The sequence below is a fragment of the Mustela nivalis genome (genome assembly GCF_964662115.1).
Source record: "Mustela nivalis genome assembly, chromosome: 17".
NCBI lineage: Eukaryota > Metazoa > Chordata > Mammalia > Carnivora > Mustelidae > Mustela > Mustela nivalis.
In genome coordinates, this window is record NC_139036.1 from 20953117 (window position 1) to 20963385 (window position 10269).

A 10269-nucleotide genomic window follows, 5' to 3' on the forward strand; every position below is an offset into this window, starting at 1 on the left:
TGATTTTTGGGTGTGGGGGATCTATGAGGCTAGAGAACCTTGTTGGCTTTCCTGCCTGGGCTCCCTCCATACCACCCTCCCCCTGCATCCAGAGCAATGGCTCCTCCTCCCTTCCCTTGCTTCCTCAAACTCACTGGGCACTGGACTGCTTGTTCCTTGGCTCTTAGCCTGGGGGTGGGACAGACATGGATTCATTCTCTTACCTTCTTCATCCCCCCTCCAGGCTAGGTCCTAAATGAGAGGGTGAGGACTGAGAAACTCATTCCTACTCTCTGCCCCAGACTACTACACTTTGTTCGTGCCTCTCCTTACCCCACCAGTTGCAACTACTTAGGTGACTCTCCTTCATCAGACCAGGCTCAGACCCCTGCATCCAGCCCCCTGCCCGGCACATGGTAAAAGCGATTGTGGCAGAAATGAGGGCAAAGCCAGTTCTTGCCTCCGGGGACCCAAGTGGTAAGGAGGTGGGAGTGGGACGACAGCCTCCCAGAACCCGACGACGGGGTAGTCACTCCACCTCGTGGCCCCGCCTCAGTGGGCGTGGCTCTGTCTGGTCACCAGTCCGGGGAGGGGGCGTGGCCAAGGCGGGGATGTGCCCTCCCCTCGGGGGAGTCACGTAGCTTTGCGGCATCCGCAGCCTCATTTACAGGAGCCTGAGCTTCAGGCGCAGCTGTTGTGGATTTGAATCCGCGCCCTTCCTGTGGCTGACGCCGCTAACTCGCTGCGCACCTTGCTGCACACAGGTGAGGTAATCCAGCGAGGCAAGAGCTGCTCAGCATCTCCCCTTCCTCTCCCTGACTCTTCCGTCTATCACCCTTGTCCTACTCTCGGGGGTCCTTGGATGTGCCTTCTCGGTTCTCGTCTTAATCCTCTCTCCTTTCTGTCCACTCGGAAACCCTATGGTTCAGCCTCTCCCACAGGACCCCTTCCTCTTAGCTCTCATGCCCGGACCTCAGCTTTTCTAATCCCAAGTCTTCCTCTGCCTACAGAATTTTTCCTCGGGGTCAGCCTCTCCCAGCCAGCCCATTTTCATCTCAGCCTACACCCTCTTCTAGGCTAAGTTCCTGGTCCAGTTGTCTTGCCTACTCTCTCCCCCTGGTTTAGGTCTTTCCCTTGGCTAGTTAGCCTGTCTCTCTGTCACCTCCCCACAGATCTCCCTGCTCCATCCTCCCTTTCTCAGGCCCTTTGCTTACCCCTTTCAACCCTGGTCCTTTGCTCCCATCTGGCTGCAAAGGCAGTCAGATTTGGGGTATGGAAAAGAAGAGGTTACAGAAGCCTATGGCAGTTACGTGTGCCACTCCTGCTCCCCACTTGTCACCCACTTTTCCTCCAGAACCCGAGGGAAGAGGATGATAGGTACTTTTGCTTCATTCTGAAGCCTTGGAAGTAAGTATGCTTTTCCTAGGAGTCTTGCTGAAGATGGTAAGATGGAAGTTGCAAAGGCCAGGGCTTATGTCCTACCCGAAGGGGCCAGATTCAGTGAAAGAAGGACTGGATCTTTGTTTGGGCAGTAGTTTCACAAGACCTGTAGCTTTGGGCAGTTCACCTCCCCACCCCCACCCCGCATCTTTCCCCAGGGCTGGGAAGGGTGCCCACCAGAGACAAAAGGAGATGTGGGAACTGGGGCCCTAAGCCTGCTAGCTGTCAGAGGGATTGGTGCCACTGTGTTGCCCAGGACCCACGCCAAGGACTACTGCCTTGTTCCTAGCTCTATGCTTGTTGGGAGGTGGGGGGAGGCCATTTGGCCCCCATGTGGCCAGGAGAGGAAGCAGAGGAAGTCCTAGGTCGGATCCAGCTTTTTTTTTTTTTTTTTAAAGATTTTATTTATTCATTTGACACAGAGCGAGAGCGAGAGAGAGAGAGAGAGAGAGAGAGAGAAAGAAGCAGGCTCCCCGCTGTGCAGAGAGCCCGATGTGGGGCTTGATCCCAGGACCGTGGGATCATGACCTGAGCCGAAGGCAGAGGCTTAACCCACTGAGCCACCCAGGCGCCCCGGATCCAGCTTTTATATCTTGTCTCTACTCCACAGAGCTGTCACCATGCCCCACTCATACCCAGCCCTTTCTGCTGAGCAGAAAAAGGAGTTGTCTGACATTGCACTCAGGATTGTGGCCCCAGGCAAAGGCATTCTGGCTGCTGATGAGTCTGTAGGTAGGTGGGGACCTGTGCCTAGGTGGGGTGGGGTAGAGATGGCCAGAGAGCCCTGGGAATGAGCTTGCTACCCCTCTTTTTTTTGCCTCCAGGCAGCATGGCCAAGCGGCTGAGCCAAATTGGTGTGGAGAACACAGAGGAAAACCGCAGGTTGTACCGCCAGGTCCTGTTCAGTGCTGATGACCGTGTGAAGAAGTGCATTGGCGGGGTCATCTTCTTCCATGAGACGCTCTACCAGAAAGACGATAATGGCGTTCCCTTCGTTCGTACCATTCAGGATAAAGGCATTGTCGTGGGGATCAAGGTGCAGCCACTCGCCCTTGATGGGGGCTGAACATGGAAATAGATATGTGTGTGTGTGTGTGTGTGTTGACAAGGGGAATCCTGCCTGGGTTCAGCCCTCTGTCTGTGTGTTTCCCCTACAGGTTGACAAGGGCGTAGTGCCTCTAGCAGGGACTGACGGAGAAACCACCACTCAAGGTACAGGATGGGTGGGTGAAGACCACAGGGTTGTTGGATGGTTGATGCTGGCAAAGAAGGGCAGAGTAATGAGGCTGGCACTATGCCTGCAGGGCTGGATGGGCTCTCGGAACGCTGTGCCCAATACAAGAAGGATGGCGCTGACTTTGCCAAGTGGCGTTGCGTGCTGAAAATCAGTGAGCGCACACCCTCAGCACTTGCCATTCTAGAGAATGCCAACGTGCTGGCCCGCTACGCCAGCATCTGCCAACAGGTATGTATATGTGTGCGTAAGGGGCTTAGGTGGGTGCCCTGTGCCTAGTGGGGAGAGGGGTACAGGGCTTTCTCCCCTCCCACCTGCTGCCCCGCCCAAGCTACTCTGCTCTTACCTGCAGAATGGCATTGTGCCTATTGTGGAGCCTGAAATCCTGCCAGATGGAGACCACGACCTCAAACGTTGTCAGTATGTTACCGAGAAGGTGAGTCCACAGCCGCACACAGACACATACTGCAAGGGCAGCCTGACGGGGGAGCCTGTTCCCCATAGTCCCTGGCTCAGATGCAGGCACTCACCCCAAGCACCCTTTACACTGTCCCAGAACACACCTGCGAGTTTGAGCCTGTACTGACCCTCACAGTCATGCCCACGTTCCCCTAAAAAAGGGGCCACCAGAACCTTAGTAAGCCTCCTTTGATCTCCAGGTCTTGGCTGCTGTGTACAAGGCCCTGAGTGACCATCACGTGTACCTGGAGGGGACCCTGCTCAAGCCCAACATGGTGACCCCTGGCCATGCCTGTCCCATTAAATATAGCCCAGAGGAGATCGCCATGGCAACTGTCACTGCCCTGCGTCGCACTGTGCCCCCAGCTGTCCCAGGTACTGCCCTGCTTCCTAACTTGCTCTGTCCCTAAGACCCATTCTCAGGTTCTTGTGGCCTTCATGGGTCCCTTGCCCTGGAAAAATAGGGGCTTGACCAACCAGTTTATCTTCTCTTCTCTACTCTAGGAGTGACTTTCCTATCTGGGGGTCAGAGTGAAGAGGAGGCATCACTCAACCTCAATGCTATCAACCGCTGCCCCCTTCCTCGGCCCTGGGCCCTCACCTTTTCCTATGGGCGTGCCCTTCAGGCCTCTGCCCTCAATGCCTGGAGAGGGCAACAAGACAATGCTGGGGCTGCCACTGAGGAGTTCATCAAGCGGGCTGAGGTAGGGAGCTAGAGATGGTGGTTGTGGGAGAGGGGTATGGCTAGGCGGGAGGGCAGCACCCACAGACTAGAGCCTGGGCAGGGTTTGGCACCTCTGGGCAGTGTCAGCCCGCTTACTCCACCTCCCTCCTACCCCTCATCCTTTTGCAGGTGAATGGGCTTGCAGCCCAGGGCAAGTATGAAGGCAGCGGAGAAGACGGGGGAGCAGCAGCACAGTCCCTCTATATTGCAAACCACGCCTACTGAGTACGCATTCCACACCACAGCCCTTGGTCTGGCCATCTGCACCCTATTTTGCCTATAGTTACGGCTAGGACCGAATAGCCATGCAGAGCAGAGATGCCTCCATCCAGCACTGAGTCATCTTCCTTTTCTTGTCCTCCCCTCCCCCCTCCCACTGCTGCACCCGGGACCATTGGATGGGAAGATAGGACGCCCCTTGTGACTGAAGACAGGAGAAGTTGCTAGAAGTCAGAGCAGGATGCCTGGGTTTCCCCCTGCCTCCTTCAGCCCCCACAATTTCCTCATGATGTGGTAGCTTCTCCTTGGGCTTTCCTTCCCTGCCCTGCTTCCTCGGATCAGAAAGTAAGACACCAGATGTGACTCATGCCTTGGGTACATACCACAAAGCAAATAAATGGTAGCAAACCATGCTAATTTGTCTGTCTGTTTTACACATCAAATTCCCACCTCAGTTTCTGATTTCCATTGACTGTCTCTGGGCCTCCTGCCTGTGGAGGTGGGGAGGGTAGTTTTCCTGGGTTCTAAGTTTATGAGGGAGGGGTACACCGAGTCACCATTCCCAGCTCAGGCTCTTGCTGGTGATGTCCATGGCTGCAGTGTGGGCAGTGCAGACGGCTGCATGTTCTTCAGGGACTGCTGCCTCAGGCACTAGGGGGCAGCTGAAGGATGGAGGAAGGTGAGAACTTGTACAATTCCTGAAGGCAGCTTTTGCACAGAGCCCAAAACAGATAAGGGGATGGAAGTCTCTCACTTGTCCTCTGCGTTGAACCCTGCTGGGGCTTGACACATTGTGCTGGGGTTGTAGGGTGGGCACTGCAGGAGCAGCACTTGGGCTCCTGCCCAACATGGAAAAGCCCCAAGGCTCAGGACCGCCAGACGGAGCAGACTGTCTAGGAGGTTGCCAGGGGCTCTTGCCCATTCCCACTGGGGTAGATGAGGACACAGAGAAGGCTGATTTGAGGGTCTGGGCAAGGGTAGACCTGTTGAGATTTCATGCTAAAGTTTGCCCACTTAGCTGGGGCGTGGGGGTACATCAAACACCTGGTCTGTCTGAGGGGATGAAAAGATGAGAGAACTAGGTGTGTTTTGTGTGAACTGGGGAGGCCAGGCTCTGTGTAAAGTACTCCACCCAGCTAATTACTGCAGCATGGGGATGTAGGCCCAGTGGGACCTGCCCTTATATTAATAAAAATAGATAACACTTATATGGTACTTTGTTTTTTTAAAAAAGTTTTATTTAGGGGCACCTCGGTGGCTCAGTCAGTTAAGCATCTGCCTTCAGCTTGGGTCATGATCTCAGGGTCCTGGGATCAAGCCCCGCATTGGGCTCCCGGCTCCGTGGAGAGTCTGCTTCTCCTTCTCTCTCTGATACTCCTCCACGCTTGTGCATGCTCTCTTTCTGTCTCGAATAAATTAAAAAAAAATAGTAAGAGATTTATATATCTGAGAGGGAGGGAAAGATTGCTTGAGCAAGGTAAGGGACAGAGGGAAAGAGAGAGAATCTCAAGCAGACTCCCTGCTGAGCATGGGGCTCAACGCAGGGCTCGATCTATCCCACAGCAACCCTGGGATCATGCCTGAGTTGAAACCAAGAGTCAGATGCTGAACCAACTGAGTCACCCAGGCATCCCCTGTTGCACTGACTATGTATTCCTGGCAGGCCAGGCCCTATTCTAATCACTCTACATTTAGTAACTCATTTACTACAACACTGTATAAAGCAGATAATATTACTATCCCTATTTTAATATGAGGAAACAGGCACAGAGTGGTTAATTAATTAAACTCTCGAGAGCACTCAGGTGAAGTGAAGAAGTCAGGATTTAAACCTAAGTGATCCAGAATTCTGGATCCAGGATTCAGAATCCGCTTGTGAATTTTCTAAAATTTAAGGTGAAGTATTCACTTATATGAGTTGGAAATGAATTCAAATGAATTAACAAAATACTGAATGAGCCAAATATGCTAAAAAGGTACTACTGGCTTTCCACCTCCATATTTAAGGCTTGAGGAGAGGACGCCCAGAAGAGACGTTCTATAATATGGATAAACAGCTATGTGATCGGTGATATTTGGGTGCTTCCTGTGCCGGGCTCTTTACATGAATGACCTCATTTTATTTTATTTATTTCTTTATTAAAGTTTTTTTTTTTTTTTAAAGATTTTATTTATTTATTTGACAGCGAGAGAGGACAAGCAAGGAGAGCAGCAGAAAGAGACGAAGAAGCAGGTTCCCCACTGAGCAGAAAGCCCGATGTGAGACTGGATCCCAGCACTCTGGGATCATGACCTGAGCCGAAGGCAGATGCTTAACCTTGTGAGCCACCCAGGCACCTCTTTAATTAAAGATTTTATTCGAGAGAGAGAGAGAGAGAACGAGCTGGGCGTGGGGGGCGGGGACGAGCAGCGGGAGAGGCAGAAGCAGGCTCCTGGCTAAACAGGGAGCCCGATGTGGGGATCAATTTCAGGACACCTGGATCATGACCGGAGCCAAAGGCAGATTCTTAACCAACTGAGGCATACAGGCGGCGCATTTTATTTCTTTAAGTAATCTCTATACCCAACGTGGGGTTGGAATTTATGAGCTCTAGATCAAGCCCTCTGCGCTCTATGGATTGGGCAAGCCACCCTAAGTGGTGGCTTACATTTTAGTAAATGTATCCATTTTCCAGATGAGAAAACTGAGACTTAGAGCTGCCTGTGGTAGCCCAACTAGTGTATAACGCCTGCAGAGTTTGCGCTCTTAATCCGTGGGACTAGGGATGTGTTCTGCAAAAAAGCGGGGGACTAACGAAGAGTTTTCGAGCAACACAGAAATCCGCGCACCTCCTCGACTGCCCTTGGCGCGGGATAGACTCCTTTCAAACGGGCCGACACGCTCCTTGTCGACCCCGCCCACCCTCAACCTCTTTTCCTCCCCGCGCCCCTGGAGTGCGGCTCGCGATTGGCTGCGACCGCTGTCGTGGTCCCACCCCCTCCTTGCGGGTTTCCGATTGGGGGCGGCTTGCGTAGCTCCGCCCTCGGCGCCTAGAGCAACCGGAAGGAAGCATGGCGGCTCCCGGGGAAGCCGCTACAGACCTAGGTTCGGTGGCTTTCTGGCGGGGCCCGCGGCTCGTGTATTGAGAGGGAGGAGTGAGGGATTTGGGGATTGTGGTATGCAAGAGGTCCCGCGGACTGGGGGTCGGAGGGTCGTTTCAGACAAGATCCCTTTAGACTTGGGCGCGGGCCCCTAGCACAGGGATTCCTACCTATGAACGCGGCCGGAGAGCCTCTGAGTGCAGGTTGCTGGGACTCTTAAGGGTCGGGTGTGGGGCGTGCACCTAAGCCCACTTCCAGCGGCTCAAGTCGCTACCTCCGTACCCCCCAGAGGTGATCCGAGGCAAGCGGGCGGCTCTCTTCTTCGCTGCGGTGGCCATCCTGCTGGGGTTGCCGCTCTGGTGGAAGACCACAGAGACCTACAGGGCCCCGTTGCCTTACTCCCAGATCAGTGGACTGAATGCCCTGCAGGTGAGAGGGCTCGGTGGGAGAAAGCCAGGGTACAGCCCGCTGGCAAGGTGGAGACTCAGCTGTTGGCCCTGGTGCTCCTTCCCGTAGCTGCGGCTCACCGTGCGCGTCACTGTCGTGTTTACCCGAGAATCAGTGCCATTGGACGACCAGGAGAAGCTGCCCTTCACCGTTGTGCATGAGAGAGAGATCCCCCTGAAATGTGAGTTCGTGGAGAGTCAGGGCTGCCTTTCTGGTCGGAGTTCAGTCCAGAGATGGGTTAGCTAAGACGAGCGTGGGTGTCCCTTAAAGTTAAAAACTTACTAAAAGCCCTCTCTGAATGAACAGTGTGGTTGGGTAGAAGAAAAACAACTTTAAATTCAGTGTTCACCATTAAGGCGACAGTTTTATTCACAAAACAGTTATGCTACCCGATGAGAAGCAATTACTACTCATTAGGGGATAGGAGAGGAAGTGGGATGTAGCGGAGAGGACACTGGGTTTGGAATCAAGTTGGGGTTGTATACAGGCCTTATTAAATTTAATGTGAAATAGGTTACTGAATGTTAGGTACTTTTCAGTACCAGGGGTTTTGGAGTGCATGAGGAAATGATGATGTTTATAAGAAATTCATAGTCCAGGGCGCCTGGGTGGCTCAGTGGGTTAAGCTGCTGCCTTGGCTCAGGTCATGATCTCAGGGTCCTGGGATCGAGTCCCGCATCGGGCTCTCTGCTCAGCAGGAAGCCTGCTTCCTCCTCTCTCTCTCTGCCTGCCTCTCTGCCTACTTGTAATCTCTCTGTCAAATAAATAAATAAAATTAAAAAAAAAAAAGAAATTCATAGTCCAGTAGGAGAGAAAGACACTTAGATAAAGAAATCACAATCAAAAGTATTTAAGAAACCACGATTGCACCAAAGAAAGAGACTTTAACTGTCTGGGAGGAAAGGCAGGCAGAGAAGGTTTTGGGAATGTCATTTTTAAGCCGGATTTTTAAAGGATGTGCAGGAATTCAGGTTAAATGGGGGAAGGAAGAAGGGAACAGCATGAGCCAGTAATAATAATCTCTAATAGTAGTTGTTCATTATATGCCAGAAATTAGGTAAAGGACTTTACATGTGCTGCCTCATTTAATCCTCTCTTAACATTATGATCTCCATTTTATAAATGAAGAAACAGACTTAAGAGATTTTGATTTGTTCAGGATCACACAGCTAGCTAGTAAGAGGTGGAATCCAGGCCTGACTGATTCCGGTGTTCTGGCTTTTCACCAACAAACTCTACTGCTTCCCATGTAGAAGCATGGAGGGGTGAATCAACGTGTTGGGGGATCTGTGAGAAGTTTTACTTTTCTGAAGTGTGAAGTGAAAGTTTAGGAGTGACTGGATGAGTAGGCCAAGTCCAGATCGTGACATTCCTGTATGCTGTTAACTGTCTAGCTTTTTAACCTTGGTAATACACATTTAATATTTCATGGGACCCCTGGATGATTCAGGTGGTTAAGTGTCTGTCTGACTCTTGATCTCCACTTGAGTCTTGATCTCAGGGTTGTGAGTTAAGCTCTGTGTTGCACTCCACACTGGGGAGGGAGCTTACATTAAAAAAAAAATAATAAAATAAAAAATCATATTTCATACAGTTTGAGCTAATGTAAACACACATAGTTTTTGTTTCTCAAAACAAGAATGGATCATACCTCACCTGTTAGTTTAAACATGATTGTTATCAATTTGTTGTGAATTTTTCGTATTTAGTGACATGCCATTCTGTAATATGGATGTATTATGGAGTAGGATAGTGGAATGACCGAGAGTATGGAATTTGGTGTAAGAGAGCTGAATAAAGCCTTGGTTCTACTACTTATTTGTGTGAATTTGGGTGAGGTTGTTAACCTCTTTAAATCTTGGTTTTCTAATCTGTTAGGAATAGTAATGGGTTTGTTCATTTATTCAACAAATATTTATTGAGTGTCTATATCAATACTGTTGCAGTTGCTGGAGATACAGCAAACAAAATACGCAAAATACAGTGAACAAAATAGACGAAAAAGAGAAGAGACATAGGAAGATAAATGTTTGTCTGATGGAGGAGGGGTCTCCTGGCTGGCTCAGTCAGTAGAATATGACTCTGAATCTTGGGATCATGGGTTCCAACTTCAGGTTGGATGTAGAGATTATTTAAAATAAAATCTTAAGTAAATAAATGTATGTTGGGTGGCGAGGAGAAAAATAGTTCAGGACAGGGATAGGGCAGTTTTCTTGGGGGATAAGGAGATCATTGCTGTTTTAGAAGCACGGCCAGGGAGGGCAGCATTTGCCCTCTAAATGCTTCATTCTTCCAAATGAAGACCTAAGAAGAGATAAAGGAGTAAACTGTATAGGTATCTGGGAGAAGAACATTTTTGGTAGAGGGATCAGCAAGTATAAGGTCCTCAAGTAGGAGCAGAAATGATGCCTTTGCAGAACAGTGAGAATCCATTGTGGTGAGAGGGAGGTGAATGAGGAAAGAGTAAGAGAAGATGACATAAGACCAGAGTGAGGGCAGAGGGGGCAGACTCACATACAGCTTTTATTCTGGGTGAGAAGGGAAGCCCTTGAAGGATATTGTTTTGTTTCCTTTTGTTTTTTCCAAGATTTTATTTTTAAGTAATCTCTACCCCCAACATGGGGTTGGAACTCACAACCCCAAGATCAAGAGTTGCACAAGCAGGGGAGTGGTCAGTCGGAAGGCT

At 50.7% G+C, this 10269-nt stretch overlaps 2 protein-coding genes across 3 annotated transcripts in view; both read left to right on the forward strand.

The window, feature by feature from the left end:
- Positions 1-4466, forward strand: part of ALDOC (aldolase, fructose-bisphosphate C) — a 1020901-nt gene extending 1016435 nt beyond the window's left edge. The window contains exons 1-9 of one of the 2 annotated variants that reach the window (XM_082707201.1): positions 592-743; positions 2030-2151; positions 2244-2455; positions 2577-2631; positions 2724-2884; positions 3006-3089; positions 3313-3487; positions 3617-3816; positions 3966-4466. In XM_082707201.1, coding sequence (XP_082563327.1) covers positions 2040-2151; positions 2244-2455; positions 2577-2631; positions 2724-2884; positions 3006-3089; positions 3313-3487; positions 3617-3816; positions 3966-4061 — 1095 coding nt within the window. In that variant the 5' untranslated portion in view covers positions 592-743; positions 2030-2039 and the 3' untranslated portion in view covers positions 4062-4466. Of the gene's footprint in view, positions 1-591; positions 744-1987; positions 2152-2243; positions 2456-2576; positions 2632-2723; positions 2885-3005; positions 3090-3312; positions 3488-3616; positions 3817-3965 lie in introns of those variants that run through there. The other variant, XM_082707202.1, reaches the window with a different exon arrangement.
- Positions 4467-7046: 2580 nt separating this feature from the next.
- Positions 7047-10269, forward strand: part of PIGS (phosphatidylinositol glycan anchor biosynthesis class S) — a 10317-nt gene continuing 7094 nt past the window's right edge. Inside the window, 3 exon segments of the mRNA XM_082707288.1 lie at positions 7047-7140; positions 7426-7565; positions 7653-7772. Coding sequence (XP_082563414.1) covers positions 7107-7140; positions 7426-7565; positions 7653-7772 — 294 coding nt within the window. The 5' untranslated portion in view covers positions 7047-7106.